Here is a 27,436-nt window from a genome sequence, read left to right on the forward strand (position 1 = left end):
GGAGAAATAGAAAAATCACATTTCGGCCAGGACTCGAACCTGCGACCTGTTAGGAAAACATGTGCATGTGCAATCACGCTGACCAACTGAGCCACGGAGGCCCAGCAGATATGTGGAATTTTTCCGTGCCTTTCAGCATTTTTCCAGGAGTTGGTGAATAGATAACCCTTCATCAGACAAGACAACATATTGAATTAAAAGACAAACGTGCTATTACTGAACAGATTTATTCACTTTATCTTAACATTAACATCAACAACGAAATATAAAAACAGGGTGGCTAGCCGAATGGCACAATCGCTCACGAAACGCTCACGAAACGAAGCGCTAGTAGATATCTATCTCTATCGCGCTTGCGTATTGGCGCGACAGAGCCAGCGGCGTATCGCTTTCGTTTGGCGTCGGAGAAATGCCATTCGGCTACGGGGCCAGATAATTATAATCGAGTACAAACATAACATTGACACAACAATATTATTTTAAATTTACGGTCATCGCCATAATAACATGCATATAATATATCATTAATAATGATTCATTATCTATTGTACAGTCAAGTTTAGTTAAATCGGAACTACACACGCAGACAAAAGTATCTGAAATACTCAAACAGGGAACTTGACTGTAATTAAAATAAAATATTTTATACTATGCACGAAATAAAGCATCAGATTATTAGAAAAACATGGACAGAAGTTATTTTTAAATCGAATTTCTATATAATAAGTCAGGTAGAAATTATATACAGTAACTGAATTGACCGTGACATCACTCAATTCGATTTCATATTCATTCCATATTAACAAGTCGTTCAAATTCGTTTTGACAGTTCTTAAAAAGAAGCTGATTTGACTAGGAGGCAAGTAGCCTATTCTAAAAATTTAATTCGGTTCGGCACGGCCACGTAGACATTATATTATTAGGGTTGGCACTACTTGACCTCCCGTTGGGTGTGCTAACACACATAAGATAATTACATGACTTTGGACACCCTAAGATTCGAAAAAATTAGAGCAATACATAGAAAAAGAAACGGTCCGACCCTGAAACGCTGTCAAACTTCGATCACCAAATTGTGCAGCATGATAGAGTCAGGCCAAGATACGTTGGCAATTGCAACGATTTTGACAGCTCCGCCTCTGCAGGGGTTGTAAATGTCACAATTTCGTAGAATTCTGTCAGCCTCACTGATACAATTATTATAGGCTACTTTGCCTCCTAGTCAAATCACTTTCTTTTTAAGATTAGGCAACTTGACTGTACTTAAAATAAAATATTTTATACCATGCACGAAATAAAGCATCAGATACTTATAAGAAAAAAAGCAACAGAAGTTATTTTTAACTCCAATTTCTATTTTATAAATCAGATAGAAATATTTAAAGTAAATCAGTTGACCGTGACGTCACTCAATTCCATAATAGAAAGTCGTTAAAATTCGTTTTGACAGTTCTTAAAAAGAAGCTGATTTGACTAGAAGGCAAGTAGCCTATTGTTAAAACGAATTTCAACGACTTTCTATTATGGAATGAATATGAAATCGAGTTGAGTGACGTCACTGTCAACTCAGTTACTTTATATATTTCGACCTGACTTATTAAATAGAAATTGTATTAAAAATAACTCCTGCCGATGTTTTTCTTATAATTTTCTGATGTTTTATTTCGTGCAGGGTATAAAATATTTTACTTTAAGTACAGTCAAGTTCCCTATTACCCTATCTTTATATCAGTGAGGGTGTCAAAGTTCTAGCTATATTTTGGACTGACTCTAGTTGTTCTTGTAGCACTGCTACGACGTAGGCCGTAGCAAACATGTAGCATGTCTACGAAAGAAATTTTTGGTTGGGTCTTTCAATGTACGAATATTGTACGATTCAAACATTCATGTCAATTGACACGCAATACATAAATTATTATTTGCTATACTTATTAATAAATTGACTAACTTATTAAATTAACTAAAGGAACATTAATTTTGTCTCTTCTCACTTCACTTTCATTATACCATAAATTAAATATAACAAGATCATACCATCCCATACATTAAAATGCGACCGCCTGCGAACGCGCTTATACTCCACCACACATAGATGGCGCCACAAAAAATGCCTTGTTGCCACCGATTGTTTATAGATTGGCATTAAGTGTCCATTCCGAGCCGTAAATCTATGGCAAAAGTGACACTTAACGCCATCTACAAGTATAATCGAAAGCTACAAGACATTTTTTTTGTGGCGCCATCTATGTATGGTGGAGTGTAAGCGCGGTCTTAGGCGGTCGCATTTTAATGTATGGGATGGTATGATCTTGTTATATTTAATTTATGATTATACTTAAAACTCATTTAGATTTACCGTCTATCGTCTCAAACTCTCTCTCAAATGCGCAATGGTTAACTGGAAGAGATCCCTTAAAGGGATAAGTTCACCTTTGTACTGAAAACTTTTTATTTTAAATATTATGTGCTGTATTCTTTTCCTGTACAATGAAGTGTATACTTACTTACTTAGATGTAGGTATCAGGAATTCACATTGAAAATAATATAAACATTTTTGAAACGTTGAAACTGGTACCTATTTTGATAAAGTTTGACAGATTGAATATTGAATATTGGTTCACATTATTAAATTCCTACTGTCCCTAAAGCCAACGCCAAAACAAAAATAGATATGAATGAAACAGATAGCTAATGAGATGCTCCTCATCGCCCATTTTGTTTTGGCGTTGGTTTTAGGGACAACCTGTATAAAATATAAATAAATATAATATAGCACTCGGCAATATCTTGAGCTAGAGTTTAAGTACGAAAAAGAATATTTTACAAGATAGCTATATTTTTATCTCTTTCGTAATTATAATGCTAAATATTCCATAAAAACATGATAGCTGCAACGTCTGCAACTGATAACAGAAAAGATTTCCTTTCTGCGTAGTCTGTCTACTAGAATCGTCCCACGATAAGTCTGCATAGCAGGGAGAATAGAGGTACTGCATAGATTTAGCCCCGCCTTTGCAAGGGTTACTTAACCCATAGATTTAGAATTATTAAACTAGATTGAGGAATCACATTTTTTGCCATACTAAATTGAACCTTATCACTGAGACAGAAAGGTGATCGTATCAGACTAGCGAAAACGGTCCACATGAGAGGACATTGTTTGGGCTGGTGTCCCTCTCGCACGTGTGGCCAGCGTTAATGAGGTTACCATAGTAGTAGTATTTTTATCTGTATATTACCTTACTTCTTATATTATTTTAGTGTTATATTCAAACTAGGGTTTCGATATATTTCAAAGAATTGGAAAATAATTATAATGTAATCATTTTGATGCCTATAAATCAAAGATTTGTATAATTAAAAAATATGTTCTAATGGGTATTAGTAGATTTGGTAGTAACTTTGAAAATTGACTGGTATCCCCAATGTATGACAGTGATGACGTCACTGAATAATGTTGACATTGTCAGTAAGTGCGAGAGGGACACCAGCCCAAACAATGACCTCTCATGTGGACACACTTTTTGACCTAACTACTCATTCTGGTTTAACTGTAACTCTGTGACTTAACCACACTTACTCTGACTTATGTCATATGATCCATTGAAATCGTATGTTTCAGAGGGGTTGGTTTGCATCAAATGAGGTAGTTCTAATTTTTTATACATATTGTTAAGAATGAAATAGTAATGTCAAATCCGAGTTTTCCACCTCGAAAGCCCACCGGGTCATTATTAAATACTTGAAAAACCATGACTTTTTTTGGATTTTCTCATATTTCACCATCAAAAACTTTCTTAAGGGCTAAAGTCATTATGAACAATTTTAAGAATAATAAATTACCAATAAAACAATATAAAAAGGATCTTTGTGGCCCCAGTAGTTTCTGAGATACGCTTAGTTAAAGTTTTCACAATTTCATAAAAACACAATGTATAGTCATATACTGGAGGGTGAGTTGATGTTATGTCCTTAAACTACTTAATAGGACACGGGCATGTCCTTAAACTACGACAACCAATGTTAGTAGGTCCCGCAAGGGGCCATCTGGTCTGCTACCACCCTCCCGCCGAAATCCAGGCACCAAACAGCCTTGCTGCGTTTCATCTATGTACAGTGCCAGTGCCTTTGGACGATGATTGGGTATCAGTTATGTTGCTTACAGCTAGTCATTTTGGATCCTAAAGTTTACCGGACCTCATAGCTCACGCTGGAAGGTAGTGAGATCCGAGGCATGGTCTTTTCGGTGGCCGACCGCAAGAAGTTGAGGTCCAGTTGTACGGCAGCCACATGCAAAAGGCTGCCCCGCCACCTAGTGAAAAATCCGCGAATAGCTCCACCGTGCCAGATATGGTGACTGGATGGGAGGAGGAGGCAATCTCTAAGTAAGCTTCTCATTTGTTCTGATTAGTTCAAGTGATCCAAGCAGTGAACGCAACACCTTGACAACCAGTTTTCACCCACCCCGTACCCTTCAACAACATGAAACGAAAAAGAAAAAAGAATACGAGTAAGTGTAAACACCAACGGCACTTCCTCTCATTGAAAGTGCACCTCACCAACGTGCACTATATCGATCCGGTTCTCCACCATCCTGAAATCGAAAAGCCGCACATATTATTTTTGACGAATACGCAAATTAAAAACAAAGCGGACGCGGCGTCCATCAACTACCCAGGCTACTCACTGGAGGACAAGTTCAGAGCAGATGCTGGGGTCTGTGTGTACATCCGCGACGGCATTTTTTACAACGCCTCTGTTTCTTTGAGGTGACCGGGTCCAGGGTGGTGAGGGGTCCGCTTTGTGGATAATTATTTACTTGGGCTCTGAGAAAGCGATCGTATGCTTGTGTCTACCGACGTACAGCAGGAACCAGGAAAGTGACCTTCTGCTAACAACTGATCCAAACAGGCACTCGGTTTCGGTCTCAGCTCCACTGGGACCCGGCCACTGTCTGGTGAAATCCATGTCGATCCACTCTCTATGCTCTACAAAGCTCAACTCCGATCATATACGTAGTATTGCAGCCACCTGCGGGACGGCTCAGCTAAATACCAACTCACCGCTTTGGATACATTGCAGAGCCAGGAGAATGATGTTTTGATGAGCTTTTCGATTTCAAGATGGTGGAGAAACAGATCGCACTATATGCACGTTGGTGAGGTGCAATTTCAATAAGAGGAAGTGCCGCTGGTGTTTACACTTACTGCTTTAGCCCCCACCTTCCTGCGGTCAGCCACCGACAAGACCGTGCCTCGGATCTCACTACCTTCCAGCGTGAGCTACTGGGTCCGGTAAACTTTAGGATCCAAAATGACTAGCTGTAAGCAACATACCTGATACCCAATCATCATCGAAAGGCACTGGCACTGTACATAGATCACAGAGAACCTCCTATAGAGTGGCAATCTTGTATATTTTGTTCGCGATACGAGTCACCAGTGTTTGGGGTGCGAGGAGCGGGCGGGGAATGTGTTAAGCGCGCTGTGATTGGCCGTTTCAAGGACGGCGGGCAGTAGCGCCAGATGAAAAGGGACAGAAGTATGACTGTCGCTCTACTGACGCGTAAGTGGCCAATGTAAGTTGACCTATGCCGGCTCTGAATAAATTATAAATATGACTTATTTGTGGAATGTAATGCCGTCTGTTTTTAAATTTGAGCTTCTTGTTACCTTTCCACACCATTTCACACTACAGGTGGACATCTTTAAGGCATCAAAATACCCTTTTCCAATTTTTTAGTGCGAAAAACACGCGCTGCTTTCGGGTCTGTTACTTGGTCGATACTGATCGGGCACGGCGAGCGCCCGCGCTTATATCAGTGCAAATACTAGGAAGGCTGGCGACCGCGAGTCGTCTTGTAATAGATGTCTATAGGGGTTGGTCTGTGACATAGATGAAACGCAGCAAGGCTATTTGGTGCCTGGATTTCGGCGGGAGGCTGGTTGCAGACCAGATGGCCCCTTGCGGGACCTACTAACATTGGTTGTCGTAGTTTAAGGACATGCCCGTGTCCTATTAAGTAGTTTAAGGACATAACATTAACTCACCCTCAGTATATGACTATACACTGTGTTTTTATGAAATTGTGAAAACTTTAACTAAGCGTATCTCAGAAACTACTGGGGCAACAAAGATACTTTTTATATTATTTTATTGGTAATTTATTATTCTAAAAATTGTTCATAATGACTTCAGCCCTTAAGAAAGTTTTTGATGGTGAAATATGAGAAAAACCAAAAAAAGTCATGGTTTTTCAAGTATTTAATAATGACCCGGTGGGCTTTCGAGGTGGAAAACTCGGATTTGACATCACTATTTCATCCCTAACAATATGTATAAAAAAATTGAACTACCTCATTTGATGCAAGGCTGAATGTACGATTTCAATGGATCAATAATTTTCGTCAAAGTTTAACGTTTAAAATAACATCTGCACTGGATTACCTATAGACAGTAGCCAGTGTGCGTAGCCGAATGCACAAACGCTCACGATTCGCTCACGATAATCTTAGCTTCTTTCTTTCGTAGCTATATATCTCTATCGCTCTTGCGGATTGGCGCAACAGAGCCAGACTACATTTCTGCGGCTTTTCGCGTCGCAGAAATGCCATTCGGCTACGGGGCCTGAAAAAATTGCCTTTCTACGTAGTCTGAAGTTGAAGTTAACCTCAAAACCTCAATAAAGGTTTTTTTAAATAACCCTACGTCAGTGGCAAACAAGTTACGGCCCACGTGCTGGTAAGCAATCTATGGGGTTGGTCGTAGCCAAGTTTTTGTTTTACTATGTTTAAAACACTTCAATTCTTTTTGACAACATAAATATTAATTACTACCTCCGTGCTTCCGCGCACAACTAAAAAGTAAGCATGAGACGTGTTATTTTCACGTTCATCCACATAGTTGCCATATTTTGACAGTTCATATTTTCACCACGGCATGTGTAATCCAAAACGAGCGAGCGAAGCGAGCGAGCAAGGAAATCCTCAACCATTGCACATGACACAAGCGTTTAGTTGAGCGGGCGGGTTGTCTCTCGAGCTGTGACACCGTGTGCGCGAAGCCTGGATAACAGGGACTTGTAGACGACCGGTGCGAAGGGTAGGACAACTCCTCGTTCTTGGATTTCACCTGCAATGGATAAACAAAATGGTATGGTAAGTATAAATGTTGTAGGGTGCATTGGGGTAATTTCGAAAGTCGTCTTATTTTGAAAGTCACATAAAAATCACCATTATTTGCATCATATCAAGATTCCCCATTCGAAATTACCCGAGCATTTCTGTGATTCGAAATTACCCCAATGCACCTTACGTAGAATCCTAAACAGTAGCTCGAACAGTTACTTTATGCCTACTTTCAACTTATTTTATCACACTACTATCTATCCGGCTATTAGTATCACCTTAGCAGCATAAGCAGTCGGTAGACCATCAGTGCGCGCCATGGGGAGCGTTCAAGTATTACGTAACACAATTTGGGGGGGAGGGGGGTTCTCGTAAAACGTTACGATGCGTTACAGGGGAGGGAGGGGGTGTTTTTTTAAATTAGGAAATTAAAACTCCCAAATTGGCAACCCTTTCCATTTACGTTTTACGAGGAATCCCTCGATTGTATTAGACTGGTCGTAATTTTTAATTTGTTCTCGCAAGTTGGAAAACCTTTTCGTTTCAGTTCTTATTACTGCAAATGCAATTAAAACTATACCGAGGATAAAAACAATAATATAACTTTTGGGTAAAAATGGTCACTAGAATGTTAAGTAACGTTTAGGGGGGGGGGGGGGGTACAGTAAAACGTTATGGGGCATTACAAGGAGGGGAGGGGGGTCAAAAATCTTCAAAAATTGCGTTACGTAATACTTGAACGCTCCCATGGCCGTAGTGCGGGCTATAGCCATGAATCCCAATAGTTCGCCGCGAACAGTCACAGTGACTCCTTTTATTGACAAACATTTCTCTTATTACGTCACATCAAACGTCTCAGCAGTAATACCAAACAACTCACCATCTAAAATCATCTTAGCAGCAATAGCAGTGGGTAGGCCAACAGTGCGCGCCATGGCCGTGTATCCGGACGGTTCTCCGCGAACCGTCATGGTGACTTCACGCCGCTCCCTGCGCCCGTCCCGCCATGTCACGCCGACTTCATGCCGGAGCACGACGAAGTCTGTCTCGTCGTCGCCTGTAAGTCGAAAATATAAAATCCCGCCATTTTTTCATCGATGATCTAATTTTATTATGACCAAATAAATCTTTATTTCCGCAATGCAACAATTGAAATTATTCTACATCGTTCCGTCGTTTGACAGTCGTAAGTATTCTAATTTTATTACTAGATTATGATAGGACCTGCTTTGGACGTAGCTCAATCTTGTCAGCAACTGATCAAGAATTTGATGGTATAATCTTACGGTTTTCTCAGTAAGTATGTATGGTAGGTTAGAAGGTTAGCAAAAGAGCTCACTTAGACCTGATTTAGACGGCTACACTTTTGAATCTTTTGAGTTATTTAGTTCGCCTTACCTAATTTCAATTTGTTGGTCAAGTAGTGGCTAACAGTATCCAGCGGTGTGTTTCTCTTGACAATGACACTGTCTTCGAGCAGTCCCAGGTTCTCAAGCCCGGCTGCGCCGGCACCTCCAATACGTTCCGTGAGGCGAGTCTTCAGGTTTTCGTAGAAAATGGATGAGTCAGTGAGGCCTAGCAGCTCGCAGGCAAATTGGCGCTGGAATTATGAAAATTATTATAAATTCTCCAGCTGCCGTCTGGTGGAGAGAAACTGCAGAGGATCGGGGCCAGTGGCGTACAATTACACACTTTGGGTAGAGCAGCTACGCCAGAGGAGTAAGTTATAAAATTCGGATTGACGTTAAGCTTGCTTTGGAGAGTGGAATTTTAGGGACACCTCTACCAGGTGGGTGGGGTTGATTCTTGAAGAGTCTGATGAAAGTTACATTTCATAAGCACTTTTTCGGAGAAGTATAGTCCCTACTTTCCTAAATCTCACGGTTCAATAATTTGCAGTATGAAGTTAATTAATAACATACCCAAGTAATTTCAGGCCCTTCAGGATGGAGTGAGGGATGAGGGTTCGGGTCCACCAGACCGAACAGTTGCATAGCAATCATTGTTTCAGCGAAACCTGAAAAGAAATTGATAGTTCAAATCTAAACAAGGAAATCTAAACGAGCCAGGCTTCATCATCATCATGATTATCATCCTGTCTCAGCCAGTTTCGGCCTCAGCGACTGCATTCGGACTGACTTTTGAGAGCGACGGTCGTGAGCTCTCAACTACTCTCAAGTCTCAGGTGGCTGACGTAGCCTATTTTCACAGTGAATGTACGACCACACTCATTGCATGTCAGCACCCCTCCGATGAAATTATAGTTTTTACTAGCTTTTGCGCGCGGATTCACTCTCGTTAACCCTTAAATGCATTATTTTTTTCTTTTAACTAGAAATTAATAATGTGATAGACAATGGTTTTCTGACTCTAGGAAAAATAATAAAAAAATATTTAACATCGATTTTAATACTAAATCAGTGTTAGAAGTAAAATAGGCTAAATCTTACTTATATAAATATATAATTACTAGTAAAATTTATAAGAAAACTTTTACTACTATTAAAAAGGTACACTATTTGAGAAACCCCTATGATAAAATGAATAAACATAAAATAGTTATTAACTCTGAAAAAAATCTGCCTGAATCATGTACTAAAAATCACCATCATCCAGTTTTTTCACACTTTTCCGCCATTTTTTCTTAAATGGTTGGAAATAATGTTTTTATTTAGTAATTGAGATGTAGGATTTAAGAAAAATAAATAAAAAAGTCCAGCTTATATTTTGGCTATAAACTAGCCAAAATATACATACATACATACAAAATATACAAAATATACATACATTGTAGCCAAATGGCAACAATATGCATTTAAGGGTTAAAATTCAAAATTGCGGAATGCTCCATACAAACTTCCACCCCCGTTTTGGGAAAGTTGTTGTTTATTTATTTATTTATTACAATTCAATTACATAATAATAAAAAATACAATTGATAAAAATACAATTTAAATCGAACTTTGCGTTTCAATTGTTTCCAAGTATCGACTGAATGCTGTCAAAAAACGATTCTCCGGCGTGAAAAAGATGTCCAGCTGGCTGTCATTGATCAGTATTTTGTTGAGTAGTGTTAATGCCTGGTGCAAGGGGGAGGACGCGAGCGCACGTGTCCTGGTTGGAGGGACGGCGAACAAGCAAGCAAGTGGGGGTTAAAAAGAGACAAAAAAGAAAGACGGTCAAACAAACTAACACTTTCCCATTTATGATATTAGTATATGGATGACCGCAGGTCGTCGGGTCATATCTTTTCCCGTTATAGCCCGGCTTAGCAGTGTCAGCATTTATTAAGTATACCGGATAGTGCCTTTGAAGATGGTGTGCGCGTCTTCGATCCCGTACAGCTTGACGTAAAAACTCATTGGCTCGTTTGTTTTTTGGAACTTATGTGCGAAATGTCATTTGATATTTGCCAGTCGCTTTTCGGTGAAGGAAAACATCGTGTGGAAACCGGACTTATTCCAATAAGGCCTAATTACCCTTCGGGTTGGAAGGTCGGATGGCAGTCGCTTTCATAGTGCCTACGCCAAATCTTGGGATTCGTTATCAAATTAGACCCCAAGGTCCCATGACCCGTGGCAAATTCCGGGATTACGGTAGGAGGATGATAATGGTTTGTGTAGTTTTGTAAGTAATTTGTGTGATGTTGTTTTATTGTAAAGACATACCTCTATACCGGATGGTGCCTCTGAAGATGGTGTGCGCGTCCTCTATCCCGTACAGCTTGGCGTACTGCGTGCTGTCGCGGTTCGGGAACCCTTCGAAGGCGAAGCCGGGCAGGAAGTCTAGCTCACGGGCCACGGACATCAGCTCCCTCCGCTGAGCACCTCTACTACCTAGGGATTTCAATTTTTTTTTCTTAGCCTATTGGAGTGTCCCACTGCTGGGCAAAGGCCTCTCCCCTGGCTCTCCATAATTCCCATTACTTAAAATAAAATATACAGTTGAGTTAGATTAGGGGCTGAACTCTATTGCTGAAAGATGCGACTGCCACAAAATTACTTAAGTAGATACTAGGTCTAGGTACTCACACAAAAATGTACTTTTCCTTCAGTTTTATTTATCCCATAAAATTATTGTATTTAAAGCACTAAATTACTTTACCAATAAAAACTAGCTCCGATTTTAGTTCATACCGTTGTCGTTCATGTGGCCATCACCTAGCTATATTGACATAGTAAATTGTCGAAAATATGGCCAATATTTGAAGAGTGGCCATATTCGACCCATCAAGTAAGTATACTTACTTTAGGTTGATTGTTAAGACGAAGTGTCGATGTCGGTTTAAAAATGTAAAAAAAATATCCGAATGCTTACCTGTCCTCTGCTCAGGTATTTAGCCCCGGAGATAGTGTTGAGTAGCACACCTCGTGGGTTCCAGGAAAACTTATACCTCAGGGCATTGTCGCTGAACTCCGGTGCCGGCAAACCTGTTAACATATTGAGGTTATTATTGGTTTTTGTTGTGTAAAAATAAAAATATCTCTGTAATATTTTTTTTAAATGGTAACATACCTCCACAATAAGAAACGAAGGAGTCTACTCTTCCTCCATGGTTCTGGACATCGTGGATGCACTCGAGGGCCAGGAGATGGTCGATGCCGGGGTCCAGACCGACTTCGTTGAGTATCGTCACACCTGCCTCCTTAGCTCTGTCAATCAATTCGATTGTTGCAAGAAAATCGAAACTCATTCAAGAGAGTAATGAACTAAAAGCATAAGGGTCTCCCCAAATCTATCGACGCGGAATCGGATTTCGGTAATCAAAAATTGCTGGTTAGTATAAACATGCATACGCATGCATTCAGCGACGACGACGCGTAAACGACTAAACGTGCTCATACTTACCAGCGATTTTTGGTCGGCTAGAGCCGATTCCGCGTCGATAGGTTTGGGGAAACCCTAACGGCCTAGCCACGACAATGGTCTAAGGCGGCGAGCGGGGCGGCTGGGCTGCGCGGGAAACGCGCGCGGGCGCTAGCCATGCCACGTACTTTTAGAAGCGGCGGCAGGGCCTAGGAGCGGCCAGAACGTTTTCATATTTAAAAACATGTTTTTTACTGTCGAATATGACTCTAAAGTGCATAGAATGCTTTAATTAGTCAATTACGTCTCGTACAAGAGAATAGGTGTGATGACTAAGTACATGGAATTTATTTTATGGCTAGTTAAATGATACTTAATATAAATAAACACTTAGAAAAAAATTAACAGTAAATACGAATAAATACTATACAAAAATATGTTTGAAAACATTATTACATACTACATACGCGAAAGTACAATTCAATTTTCATTAAATAAAGGTTTCGGGTTCAAGACGCTCATAATAAAAACAAAATATTTTGTTTCGCGCGGAATCGCTAGCCCCACCTAGCCGCCTAGGCTGGTCGCGCCGCTGTAATGTCGTGGCGGTGCCCGCGCGGCGCGCTACAGTTGTTCTCGTCGCGCGCCGCCCCGCGCGCCGCTCCCGCGGGTAGGCCCGTAAAAACCCGCGCGCGATTTCGAACAGCGGCAAGGTCGTGGCATGCCTCGCGCGCGCTGCGTTTTTGTTTTTGTGACTTACCGCTTGCCGCTGCCGCAAGACGCCTTAGACCATTGTCGTGGCTAGGCCGTAACATAGGTACTTTATGAATTAGTTGCTACACAAGGCCAAAATAATAAATCATTACAAGCTTCTCATAAGACCCCCTTTTTTTTTTCTCATAAGTCCCCTGATGACAAGAACAGCTCCAGTATCTAGTATAGACGTTCTCATCGCAGCACCATGGAGTTCATAAGGCAACAAGGATACCACAAGACGCACGAGCGGCTCCATAGCAACACAATTATCTCACTTGGAGGTCTCTTAGTTGTCAAAGCGGACCTCAGGCACAGTATAATAAAGAGTACTATAGTATGGCCACTCCCGCTCCCCGCTGAAAGTGCCGCCCACCCCCTCTCGGTTACCTCATAGTTACCGCCTGTCAAAAACGCGAACAGTCGACCTGTCATATCTCACTCATACCAGCATAGTACGCGTTTACCTACACGAGCTTAGACTGTGTGCTACGAACCCGCCTCTTTCATATATTTGATCGCCAGTGTCCGAGGTGTGCCTCAGGCTCCCATCAGCCGTGGCAAATGCCAAGATAACGTAAGGAGGATGATGATGGAGGTATATGACGTTCTTGTGACTAGGTAGAAAGGTCTCACCGGCTGTGTAGCTCCTGAACCTCAGGCCTCACATAAGACGCCGTGACGAGATGAGCGCCAGCATCTATAGCGGCTCTCGCAGCAGCGCCATGCAGTTCATAAGGCAGTAGTGACACTACTAGACGCGCGCGTGACACCATAGCGCGTAACGCCGCATCGTCATCAGCTTGAAGATACGCCGAACGCACGCCGTAACGCTCCGCTAGCGCGTCCGCCTCTTCCTTTACTTGGGATGCTGAAAATTGTTGCATGTAGATATGTAATTACAAAAGCAGATGAGATGTGGCAAAAAGGTATGATACATCAAAAATCAACTTGTGGCTCTTTTCTGACGAAAAATTTAGATCCTAAACCATTGTAAAGTAGGATTACTATCGTTTAAGCAACTAGGGAGTTAAAGAACTTGGAAAAAATGTCGAAAAAGTAAAATTGAAACAGATCTAGTCGGAATAAATGTGACTTTCTCAAGCGAAAGGTACCGCTTTGTCATGGTAGAAGGACGTTTTATTTAACAGTTTATTCGAGCAAACCTTTTACTTCAGAAAGTCGAAAATCAGGAATAATAACGTACCGATAGTAACCGAGATATTCTTCTCCTTAGCGAGGTATTCGACCACGGGAGCAGACACCAGCCCGCTGCCGAGGATCACCACCGAATTCTGCTGGTCATCGCCTTCCACCTTGTGGCGGGAGCGGCTTTAAGAAGATTTACATATTGTTTAGATCGGTATAAAGTTAAATGACATTTTAGCCCTGCTGCAGGGCGGCTGTCTATTATATGTCACCATGTCTGTCACATTCTAACAAGTATGTTGAGTAAATGAGTACAAAAGTGACTCAAGATACGACGTGACAAAAACACGACCATGATACGGTCACTGAACACACTTTACTGTGACATGGTGAAGTGTCATTCCATCAGTGTCCTTATAGTCCATCCCTCAATGCTGTATTATATTAAAATTGATGCCAAGAAGACTGTTCCGCTATGGACTATAAACATAAATTTAATCGATTAAGTAACAGCTGGGCCACTGGGCTCAAGAGGCAGAGGCCGTCTACGTGGGAGATGGTCGGACGAATTAGTGGCAACGGCAGGTCCAAAATGGACAGAGAGAGCTCAAGACAGAGAGGAGTGGAATTTCTTGGGGTTGGTTTTTACGCAAAAGGGGCCTACATATTTATTTTAAGATAATTTTATTTTTATATTTTTTATCGCCTATTGTTTTTTTATTCATGTTATAAAGTATGTGTGGAACAAATATAGCCTTTTTTTTTATTAAATTTATTTATTTTATTTAAGTATTAACAAGTATCTATTTATAAGTTTTATTGTAAGTTTTAATGTAAGTGTTTATGTATTATTTTATATGTTGTTTATAAATAAATAGTATTAACAAATTTATTAACAGCATTAAAAACTTACTTGTTTGATGATCGCAATTCGTTGATGTACTCAAAAGGTGGCGTCAATTTTCCGTTACTCGTTATGATGGCCTGAAAAATAGTAAATATTCATTAATACGGTTTTTGCAACCTCTCTTAACCATTTTATATGGATTTTGACAGATGACAGCCCACTAAACCTGAGTTAAGTGGTTGGTGCAAGTGGGCCTTATACATATAGTAATATGTAGTTAGTCACATATGTATAGCCTTATAAATTTGTTGCGAACTAATGGAGAAGACTGCAGCACTGAGACGACTAATTTCTTAGGCAAATGATAAAAATGTATCCTGAATATTTTAATAACTAGAATTATAATACTCACTCCCTGCACGACTGGCGAGAAGTTGTGTTCCTCCAATGGACGGGAAGCGTCAGACTTCATAATATCCTCAGCGTACGGGAAGAGCAAGTCTCCGAAGAAGTCCGTGGACTCACGCGGCAGCTGAGTTGGCATGTTGTCGATGGAGCACACCAGCACGCCTGGGCCCTTGAAACTGAACATTAAAAAATTTTTGAGTATAAAAATATCATGTCGCTTCCTCGACACACCCATATTAAGTATCTAGGTTAAATACCAGTGGCGTGGCGTGAAAATTTTCGTTGATAAAGCCGGAGGGGTTTTCGGGATCTGTTTTGTATGAACTTCTACTGATACTGGAGAATTTTAGGGAACCCGTAGAAAATCCAGTTGTATCGACGCCCCGCCACTGCTAAATACCTAATTTGTAAAAAAAGGGTCCTTCGAGCCGGATATGAACCAGCAAAATCTAGTCATTTTTGAGCAGATATATAATTACAAGTTTGATCAGTGTAAATCACAAAGGTTTACGAAGAACTGGTGTCCAAAAACTTTAGATTGAAATTATCGCCAGCATTTCCTCTTGTATTTGTCCTCTTGTTCTGGTCGAAGTAGAAGGTAAAGAAAATTAGTGAATAATAAACGAACCTCTTAGTGTCCTTATTCCGATCTGCGTCGTAGAGACAGAAAGGTGTGTCGATAGTGGTGCACTCGTTCATGAACTCGATGGAGCCGCCGGGGTCCGCCGAGATGTCGCAGATGGCCAACATTCTGGGAAATATTTGAAAAAGAAAACTTCAAGTCTTTGTCGTTGTGCTTTTAACAGTATTAGATCTTTTGGGTCATTGCACTACCCAACGAAAAGATCAGAGTGCCAGCAAATAGATCAGAGTGGTTGAACTTGTAAGACGTAGTATTTTTATTGGTTTCTGTAGTCTCTTAATAATCTCTCTACAGGGAGGCTCAGTGATTGCACAATGGTATGTAAGAATGTTTGACTACTCTGTTACGCTGCGACTATTGAGCCCGCAATATATGGAGGCCAGTGAATAGACCTTCAAGACTGCTGTAAGTACTGATTGGTGTGATAGATCTGGCCTACTCTTGAACAGCCAGGGAGTGATGCTAGATGTTACGTGACGTGGTTCATGTGATGAGGAAATACTTGGCATCAGGTATAGTCAGCAGCTTAGGGCTGTCCACTACCCAACTACCCAGTAAATGCAATTGGCCTTATTCCAAGTACATAGATACACATCAGTGTCTTTTACTAACCGGTGTGGCAGAGCCGGGGCGCCGATACTCTTGGGCAGCCAGGGTGTATTAGAAGGAATGAGGAGGTGCTTAGCATCAGGGATGGTGAGCAGCTTGGGGCTATCCACCGCCCAGTAGATGCAGTTCACCAGGACAGATGTGTATGGGGCTATCTGTTGATGAAGACATTTTTATTAGTTAAAACAAGTCAGTAATGGCAGCGAGGGATTAAGTCTATTATCATGTGTTATTCAACGATTTTAGAGGTAATGGAAGAGAGTGATTATAGCATTAGAAAAAAAAACCGGCCAAGAGCGTGTCGGGCCACGCTCAGTGTAGGGTTCCGTAGTTTTCCGTACTTTTTTCAAAAACTACTAAACTTATCAAGTTCAAAACAATTTTCCTAGTAAGTTTTTATAAAGTTCTACTTTTGTGATTTTTTTCATAAACATATGGTTCAAAAGTTAGAGGGACTTTTTTTTTAGGAGCGATTATTTCCGAAAATATTGATATTATCAAAAAACGATTTTAGTAAACCCTTATTCATTTTTAAATACCTATCCAACAATATATCACATGTTGGGGTTGGAATGAAAAAAAAAATCAGTCCCCACTTTACATGTAGGGGGGGTACCCTAACAAAACATTTTTTCCACTTTTTATTGTATCACTTTGTCGGCGTGATTGATATACATATTGGTACCAAATTTCAGCTTTCTAGTGCTAACGGTTACTGAGATTATCCGCGGACGGACGGACGGATAGACAGACATGGCGAAACTATAAGGGTTCCTAGTTGACTACGGAACCCTAAAAAACACTCCGTGAATATGCTTAAGAGATAAATAAAGGAAAAAATTACATTTTGAGCATATTAACTAAAAATCAACTTAAAGAGTTCTCCAGGCAACAAAATGTTCTAACGTGTGTAAAAAAATCTTGAAATGTAGCTAAGAAAAAATAAAAAATGTGGCTTAGCTTTTGAAGATGAAAGTGAAATGAATAGAATTAACCTCTCATTCCATGACCGATAACTCCAGCAATGTTGTTTTGTCGTATTTGTAAACTGCGTTATCTTCCAGATAAACTGCAAGGGTAATGAATGAGGCGCAATCTACTACTGCAAGTAATCAGTTGTTTACCTTAAGCGCTCTGTTGTTCAATCAGATAAAATGAATTAATGTGAACATTATGTTATTCCATAAATGCCCCATAAAAATTTACTATGGTTTTCTATTTAAAGTATGATGTTGGGGACCCGGAGCACACTATATCTTCAAGGAGCTGGCGAAGCGCCTCGTAGATGCTACGGGTGAACAGAGAGCTGGCTCGTTTCTTGCGCAGCGGATATGCATCGCGATCACAGATCAATACAACAAGATGGCCCTTACAGGGCGACTCGCGGTCACCAAGCATACGACAAATCAGGTTTATAAAAGTTTGAACGCGTGCGACACCGATCAGTAGCGCCCAAGTATACGACCCGCTAACAGTGTCCGTGTCCGCTCGGGAAAAAATCTTAAATAATCAATTTTGGTTGCAAACAATGGTCTCTTACAGCATAAAGTGGTGTGGCAAGTCTTCTAACACTTCTACATGTAAAAAAGATGGAACAACATTCCACAGTTAAGTCAAATTAGTTATTTTGTTGAATATTGTTTATTGTCCGCGGAGTTCATTTATACTGGTCAATATGGTTGTGCTGAGCGGCGCCGAGGCGCGTCCATCCCTCTTTACCGAGTTAACAATGTGATATGCTATCCCTTTCATGTAAACGACTAGGCATGGGGCCATGTTAGTTTATGTCTGTTGCGTTGCGGGAACTTCGTACTGCCGTTCGTACCATGTGCTACCATGAATATAAAAGAAAGCAGATTTGTAATAGTGAATAATTATCTAGAATCTGTAGAGTCTGTAGTGGTATTTAGTTCATTGATTAGTTTAGAATATTTAGTTGGTTATTTAACTTAGTAAACGAAAGTAAAAATGCACAGTTTAGTTATTAGTTACTAGAATGATTTTTATTGAGATGCTATCACAATTATCATCCTCCTTGCGTTATCCCGGCATCGGCATTCGCCACGGCTCATGGGAGCCTGGGGTCCGCTTTGGAAACTACTACCAAGATTTGGCGTAGGCACTAGTTTTATGAAAGCGACTGCCATCTGACCTTCCAACCCGAAGGGTAACTAGGCCTTATTATAATTTAATTATAATATTATAATTTGTTGCAAAACAAATTTACCACAGTACTGGTACCGGTACCATTGTCTATAATAGACATGTCCCATTCCCATCCCTACTGCTAATCATAAAGGCGCGCCATTATTTGAAACGACCAATGGCAGCACCGTGCGCGCCCGCCTCACCCCGCAAGGATTGGTGATTTGCGTCTCGAACAATATCGCTTGCATTTGGCTTCTAGTGGGGTGTTCTGTGATCGCGATCCAGCGCGGAAATGCTACCAGCCTTCTGGGCACCCTACCATCCGGCGCCGAGCTTGCTCCTGTCTTTTATTTGTAAATATTTTTATGTTCATATATTTATCCTGTTTAAGTTTAGTAGTTTAAGTTCTTTTTATGTTTTTATACAACAAGACTTTCTAGTAATAAAATTTACATTGATGTTGAATATACTCGTATTTTCAAGTCGTATCCTTAAATGAATCCCTACTTTTAGAAATACCAAAGAGGATCGAGTATTATAGAGAGTTACCGTCGAAGTAAAATGTGTAATCACAGTGCATAGACTGTCATCTCTTGACACAAGCTTAAAACTTTTGAACCTCAGTTTTGACAATTTGGCCCATATTGTTAGCTTGATATGTTTTAAAATGTCAAATATTATTATTAGCGCCATCTAGCTGAGCGTACCCCAAAGGTGTAATGCCATGTAGGCCACCGTACCTTATTCTGTATGGTACGTAGGTACGTTTTTCTTAGACTTTATCTGTCTATATGGAGTTATATATGTCTTTGGTAATACTTACCTATATTATTTATAAGTCCATTTTTTGCGTCAAACATTACTCTGACTTTCTTGGTCATTCTTTCATTTCGGACTAATGCGTGATGAGATATATGATAACTCTTCATAAATATAAATGTTTCGAAACTTTGAACATAAGGATAATTATTCTGGAAAATCATACGTAGGAAATCGAATTGTCTGATATCTGGTGATGGGCTCCATTTTGTACCTTTTGCGCGAAAGTAGAAATGTAACGCTCAGGGTGTTCCTCATACTCTTGTGCATCGTAGCCGCCGCCATTTTTCCTCTCCAGGTGATGCCGCCGGCGCACCTCGCAACCGTAGATCTTGTTTGGACCTGAACATATAAACATGTAGGTAGACTTTTACAAACGATAATTTATCTCAATACACATACACATCACAATTCACGAAGCACTCCTGGAAGTGTCTCTGTCTATTGACCTACTTAAGTTTTTCGAAATAATACAGTTATATGCCTTAAAAGAGATTAGTGAAGGTATATTAATAGTTATTCAAAACCATTTATTAACAAAAAAATACCCAGTGTTAGGTATTTAAAAGAGAAGAAGCAGAAATGTTATAGAGCAACTTACTTCCGTGTTCCGCTACTTTTCTAAGCATTTCCGGTGGAACATACTCGTGAGGTAACTCTGAAAATATTTCTTGACTTCCCTGAAATTACGAGAAATGATTGATTTCAGTTTTATTATTGATCGATGTACTTAATTAATAGTAGACAAGTACTTGCGCAGTCTTACCGGGAACAAATAAATTCTCAAATTGCAAGCATCTTTTACTGAGGAAGTGAGGAATAAGAGTGGTAGAGAATATTTCGGCTGTAAGACCCCTGGATTGTCAGCCAATCTTCATACATACCTGTGAAACGTTTCCTGAACCAGTAAACACGAAGGTCAGGGGTCCCAACGACTTGGGCATCATGCCGAGTGCCACCTCGTACCCGGCGTCTCTTATAGCTTGCCGGGCCATGCTCGAGTTGCGGTAGTTGTGAGCAGGTCCTATGTGCTGAAACAAACAAATATACCATTTTAATCAAATGAATTAGTATAGATGATGAAGGAGATTCAAAGTAGGTATGTATGGTGTCACTCATTATGGTTTAGGTCATTCTCTCTGTATTTTTGCGTCAAATGTCACTCTGATTTTCGTGGTCGTTCTGACATTACGGCCTAACGCGTGATGAGGAATATGATAACTATTCATTAAATATGATTCGATGCTTTTGATAAGTAAAAGTGAAATGTGCTATTATTACTCATTCTCTTTAGTATGTAGGTCAATGTGGCTGAAGGCAAAATTATCGCATGGCAACGTGTATCCACGAGTAATTACCCAAGATACCTGTAACTAAGAGCATATTTTATTACCTATTAGTGGCAATCACGTTGATAAGATAATAATTATACACATAAACAAAATCAGGGTCATGCTGTTACACGTGAGTTATTAAATATTATAGTATTTTAGTACTTTAAATAAAGCTTTGAATTGTCAACCAAAGTTTTCATCAACCAGTATCTTCAGAAGTATTAGAATGTTGAAAAACAAAACTCCCAAGCCAAGCCTGTACTCTAGAAAAATGTTCATACCATAAAAGGCGTGTGATGTCCAAGAGCCAACAGCCGCAGTCCCAATCCATGAAGAATGTTGATCATTCCCGCGACACCAGCGTACTTCCCGAACGCTACCACCCGGTTGCCAGTATCGTCCATTAGCTTTTCGTAGTCTATCAGCCTGATGTTCTGAAACATTTGTTTGTTAGCATATAACACTAACCGGATCAACAAAAATATAACTAGAATTGTTAGGGACTTCCCAAACCTATCGACGCGGAATTGGCTCTAGCCGACCAAAAAACGCTTGTTAGTATGACGATGCTTACGCGTCATGGTCGCTGGAGGCATGCGCACATGTTCATACAAACCAGCAATTTTTTGTCCGCGTAAGCAGATTCTGTGTCGATAGGTTTGGGAAGACACTTAGAAGGCAAACATTAGGACAGGCATGAGGACAAGGATTTTTGGAAATACGAGTTTTGCAAGTGATCGCGTACACGACATTTATTCCTTAAAAACCCTTACATAATAGGGTAGTTTCCTATACTTAAAATTAATAGTTTTATGCAGTGCACGAAATGAAGCACCACATAATTAGAAGAAAAATATGGACAGTAGTTATGTTTAAATATAATTTCTATTTAATAAGTCAAAGAGAAAGATATAAAGTAAGTGAATTGACCGTGACGTCACTCCTCAGTATTTCACAGTAATTCCATATTAGCAAATCGTTTTGACAGTTCTTAAAATGAAGCTGATTTGACTAGTAGGAATTAGGAAACTAGCCTATTGCGTTTTGTTTGTTTGTTTAAAGTGTGCGGTTTTACGATCTAAATTGAGTTCTCACAAAATATAAATATTAAACAGACAGTCAAAATATATATTAAAGTAACCTTAGCTAAAATGGCGTCCAGCATAGGCATATTGGCTTCCTGTGCTTTGATGGTGTGTGAGAAGAAGCAGTAAGTCTTCTTCGGGATGAGGAGGTCTATGGGCGTCTGCTTCACGCCAAAGATGACGTTGGCTTCGCTGATGTCTTCTTGGACCACTGCACCAGCGCTTATGTAGGTCTGGAATGAGACAAGAGACAAATTTGAAATAATTCCAAATAAAATCCTTTGTTGGTAATTTTCTGGGTTGATCTTTTCTGATTATTAATCTCAGTTTCGCCTTATGGAAAATGATGACAAAACCTAATATGGAGCTTAAACAGATCGGAAGTTTTACATGCCGGAAAATACAGATGGCGAAAAAAATCCATTTCCTTTGCAGCTGCTCTCCGCACCACAAAGGACGAGGAATATTTGTTTCGTCATTTGTGATAGAAGATACTACAATTTTGTTGTCTTTTTTCGACTGATTTTTAAACCATAAATATTTTTCAAATTTGTCTTTCAGGATAAAATATATTATGTAGTATGAATATCTCTCAGCACTCATCGAAATACTCCAATGGCCAGTACCAACTTTTGTCTACAATTAGTTGCAATTACTTGCTTTAGGTACCATAGATTTTTTACCTGCATGGGGTAAGCGCGCCTGTTGGAGGGCTGCACGATGACCTTGACGCCATTCCGCACGAATCGGTTCACATTTGAGGGGGAAAAAGGCGCTCTCCGCTCCCATACTGACTGGTCTTCGCGACGGATGGCTATCACTTTCCGTGACTGTAACAAACAGGAACTTTAAGAATACAATCATGATATTATGAAACAAAATAATAACATTTTTGGACATTTCTTGCAAATTTGGTATAAATTAGGCATATTTTTTGCATCAAACATCACTCTGATTTTCTTGGTCGTTCTGACATTAAGGACTAATGCGTGATGAGGAATATGATAACCATTCATGTACCTTTATACATATGATATGATTTGGTGCTTTGGATAATGAAAATGTTATCATGGACTATCGACATGACTAATAAAGATTCTTTTAGGCTTTCAAAAGAATTTATTAAGTATTGCACAGCTGCCACTGCGCTGAACTCGTTCACGCTAAATTTATGACTGTGCTTACATGCTGAACGGATCTTATTAGTAATTTATTGTGCATGTGAATAATGTAAATTATTTTACCTAAAAATTCAAATATGGTACAGGCGGGTATACAAATGTGAGGTGCACTTAATGGACTGGCTTGCACTTCTTTCGTACTGCTCCTATCGATATACCTACACTAGATTGCAATAGTTCTGGTTACCATTACCCTTATTGCATTGGAAATACAGTTCTCCAAATCTCCTAATGTTAAGCTGTGATGGACCTAACTGTAATATTCCGAACGCTAGGGAAATTTCCTATCACCTCATTTCGAAATAGATTTACGCTTCCTGTGTCAATAAAATTATTTTTACATGTTTTGTTTATTTGATAGTAAATTATTCTGGTAATCTGATTTGCAATACTAGATTAGATTCAATTCCCAGAAAGAGCATTTTGTTCGTTATCAACGAATAATCTGTCCTGTCCTGTATTTAGGGTTGTGTTTTTAATAGTAATTATTCCGTTTCTCAACAAGAAACCCATCTTAATGTCAATAAGTTTAAGGTGAGAATTAACACATACTTTTTATCTGTTTTAGATTTCATTAAACGCTACTGACAACAAGATAACAGTCTGATTACATTTATACTACAGTGAAATTACGAATTTGGAAATTTTTTGTACCGTATCAATTAGATACACACTTATTTTGAAGACATATTGAGTATGAATGTGATTACATTCATACTCAATATGTCGATACTCAATTCATACTCAATGTGTATTCGATTGGATCGGTTACACCCACTGATTGACAAAAGGTGTTTACCATTGATTAATATAAGCTAAGCCGGTAGCTGGTGTCTTGAATGATACAATTTTATCTGCTTTTAATATTATTTCATTAATAAACGAGATGTTTATTTCAATATCTCATTGAACATTTTAATGTATGCAAAATGAAAACATTTTTTTTATCTCGGCCTTTTTTCTATAAAACTTGTGAACCAAAAAAGCTCTTGATTCTAAGTACCTATCACGCCGGTCACACAGACAAGTAATACATTCCTATGAAAATCATCCTGTTTTAAGTTTAAAAACAACGTTTTTTACGTACGCTGCGAATCCTTATTTTCGGGAGTCTTGAAAGATTGCAAGTTTTCAATGGAGATCGGTGTCGGTCTTCACAGGTGCCCTTTGACCTTACGAGGTCACAAATGGTTTTGCAGAAGTTCTTGAACCAGCCTTCGTCAACCGTATTTTTCTATATAAACAAAACCCTCGTTTGACCTACTTCTATACACACATACATATAATCGCACCTGTATGCCTATAAAGGTGTGGGAGAGCACATGAAACTACACAAATTTCAGTTCCACTGTTAGCAGATATGGGGTTGAAAGAAAACGAAATTGGTACATTGCATTATATATTACTAGCTTTTGCTCGCGGCTTCGCTCGCGTTAGAAAGAGACAAAAAGTAACCTATGTCACTCTCCATCCCTTCAACTATCTTCACTTAAAAAATCACGACAATTAGTCACTCCGTTTTGCCGTGAAAGACGGACAAACAAACAGACACACACACTTTCCCATTTATAATATTAGTATGGATAATACTACCTACTCTTTGCTTCTACGACACGAGTAGAAAGGGGGTGATGAAATTCTTCATCCGTTACCAAACCTACTTAAATAGGTACATCATTTTTTATACAATTCAGTCTGTTAAAAGGCCTAGGCACAGTACTTAGACTTACATGCCCAAGTATATGACTGAGAAACAAATACCTACCTACGGGCGGGTGGTCTAGTGGTAAGGACATTAGCCGCGTAAGCTGAAGACTCGGGTTCGATTCTAGGCTCGGCCGCTAGTGGGCTTTGACTCTTTTTCTTTCGTGTATCTATTTCAGTTTATAAAATAACTATCTACTAAAAAAATATAAACGCCAGATTAGTACGAAATATATTTTGAGCCATGCCAAGATAAGGGTTAACGTTAGTTGCTAGGTATTCGCAACACGTTGTTTACGAATTCTTATCAGTAAGTAATTATTTATATCTGTTAACAATCAATATCTAATGCTTGTTTACGAATGACAACTCGCCATAATGTTTCTGGAGACAGTTTTAAAAAACCGCAGGTTTAAAAAAGGCATTTTAAAAAACCTTGTTGTAAAAAAATGGTTATCTTATTAACCTTCGACACTAAACTTAATATAAGTCTAGTCTTATTATAGTCACTATAAGTCTATTGAAAATAACCGTGAATCATTCAAAACTCTTCGACACTAACTCTACATTATCCCAAAGTTTGATCCTTGTTAAAATTAGGAAGGTCTGGCGGCTCTGGGCGCTTAGTCTATAATATGTGACGTAGTATAGATAAATAAATACCTACATAAATCAAAAACAGATTATAATCGTGAGTTATAAAATAACTATTATCAAAGCGAAATGTAGGAAGCATATTCACCCCATAGCCATAATAATCATGATAATAATTGTAATAACTGATAATCATGGTTATTGTCCCATATTTTCTCTCAATATTTTTCAAATTGCGACCGAGGGACCGATCGGCGTTTCTACGATGTACGAGTCTGTGGAAAACGATGACGAAATACTACGACTTTCGAACGGCGAATTCATGCGTTCGAGATAATCGAGATTCATAAATCGGTCCCCGACACCTGAAACATGGCTCAACTCAAGTGCAATACAGGTGTAAGTGGTTTAGCGGTGTAGATGTGTACAATGCTTTCTATTCAAAGCTTTTAACAGCCATGTGCCAATTCGCGTCTTATACAAGTTTTCGTTTTTATAAAGCTTTGGCACTCCACTCTGGATGGCAGAGGTGAGAGTCCTGGGCCCTGCTTGGTGTTACAGGCAAGCCGGAGAAAGGGACCGACTTCTGAGGGTAGGGACCCAAGGAACACCACTTCCCCTTCAGCAGAGCCACTTAGGTTTTATTATTGACCTACTGAAAAACAACTTCAGTGTTGGAGTTATACGAGGAGTTACGGTGGAATGTTATTGTCAATTGAGCTGTCCTTAATGCCAGAAACGTACCTACCTCATAAGTGTTATTTTAGATAGGTAGGTAATTAAGTACTAAATAAACGCGATGTGTGAATTAAGTTTTACGTAACTTTCCGTGTGGCCATGAAGTTTTACGGACTATCCTTGGATAGAATAGGTAAAGCCTGACCAGAAATATATGAAAACGCGTCATGTTGCGGAATTTCATTACAACTATTTTCTTCATACTATACTAACCTGTCAACCCATACATCAGAATAACAGCGCCCTCCTGACAACAGCCAAATATTTTCTTCATACTATACTAACCTGGGAACCCATACATCAGAATAACAGCGCCCTCCTGATAGACGAAATATAGCACGGGGCATGGTCCCTATCGCACTATCTGTAAGTGCGACAGGGACGGCCTGATATTTTATCGTCTATCGCGCGACCATGCTTCCCGTGCTGGTCAGGTTTTACATGATAGACTCAGTCCAAGACCGGTGCAAATGTCATTTTTAAACGTCAAGCTTCGATGAAAGTGTGATGTATACGTATACGTACTTAATCCTTGCAGAGACGATCAAAATAATTGCCAACTTGATCTGACTCTACCAGAAATCAACTCACGGAGGAAATAAATGCTCTAAATCTGTTTTAAATGTTTAAATTTACTTACTTTTGCCGTCGAATAGTAAGCCATCTGATGAATGCGCTTCAAGCGCAGCGCGGCCGATTTATGTAACATCTTACTCATCAATTATTACATTAAAATAATAAGCTACAGGTCCGATGTGCCTCATACGAGACGCGTGGGTAAACTATTTGTGTATAATCTTATTTGAAGGGGCTCCTTAGAATAACAATCGACTGGCGTTATCACTTCGTGATAATGATAGCTCTCATTATATATGTTTTATTCTCGGCCCGGAGTCCATCCAATCACGTCATTTTTAGTGAATATTGCAGCATTTATTTAAAGAAATTGTATTTTGATAACCTGGGTAACTAGCCTACGTCACAAATGCTTCGTTAGGGAATTGTAGCGTAGGTAGATCTCTACCGTGTATATACGGAAGCTTAAGCGAATGTGATGTTGGAAGGTGGGTTGGGAACCCAGATGAACTTAAATAAGCATAATTTGCTACACGATATAGGACCCAAAGTTTTACTCTATGCATTTTTTTCTGAGTGAGAAGTTGTGTGGGAGCAAGTTTTCCGCACGACATTAAGCTAGTCACTACGCTCGCTTACAGTATCAAGAACCTATCGAAAATAAATTTCCGTCCACCTCTTAGGCCTTTTCCATTTTTTTTATACAGTATGTAAACTAACGAAAACCATTTACTGTAACCCGTAAATGTCCAGGTGATACTGAGAAACTTTTACTATGGGACCAACACCCAAAACGCGAAATAAAAATTTACACTCCCATAGGAAAAAAATACCACAAAAGTTGCTACATTCCAATATCATACTTTTGTTCAAAAAAGGGGATAAGGCCAATATAGAAAACTATCGGCCAATCA

At 39.5% G+C, this 27,436-nt stretch overlaps 1 protein-coding gene across 1 annotated transcript; it reads right to left on the bottom strand.

Moving 5' to 3' along the window:
* Window positions 1-6,398: 6,398 nt before the first annotated feature.
* On the bottom strand, window positions 6,399-26,717 carry LOC125230114 (alpha-aminoadipic semialdehyde synthase, mitochondrial). The gene is given in 21 exon segments (XM_048135141.1): window positions 6,399-7,132; window positions 8,009-8,185; window positions 8,527-8,728; window positions 9,051-9,145; window positions 10,797-10,940; window positions 10,943-10,964; window positions 11,446-11,558; window positions 11,644-11,780; window positions 13,324-13,558; window positions 13,895-14,019; window positions 14,750-14,820; window positions 15,096-15,267; window positions 15,720-15,842; window positions 16,347-16,498; window positions 19,525-19,652; window positions 19,912-19,990; window positions 20,195-20,341; window positions 20,926-21,078; window positions 21,786-21,962; window positions 22,413-22,559; window positions 26,587-26,717. Coding segments are annotated over 21 exon segments (2,796 nt in total). The 5' UTR covers window positions 26,665-26,717; the 3' UTR covers window positions 6,399-7,013.
* Between the last annotated feature and the right edge of the window lie 719 nt (window positions 26,718-27,436).

This window comes from Leguminivora glycinivorella, chromosome 1 (genome assembly GCF_023078275.1).
Source record: "Leguminivora glycinivorella isolate SPB_JAAS2020 chromosome 1, LegGlyc_1.1, whole genome shotgun sequence".
Classification (NCBI taxonomy): Eukaryota; Metazoa; Arthropoda; class Insecta; order Lepidoptera; family Tortricidae; genus Leguminivora; species Leguminivora glycinivorella.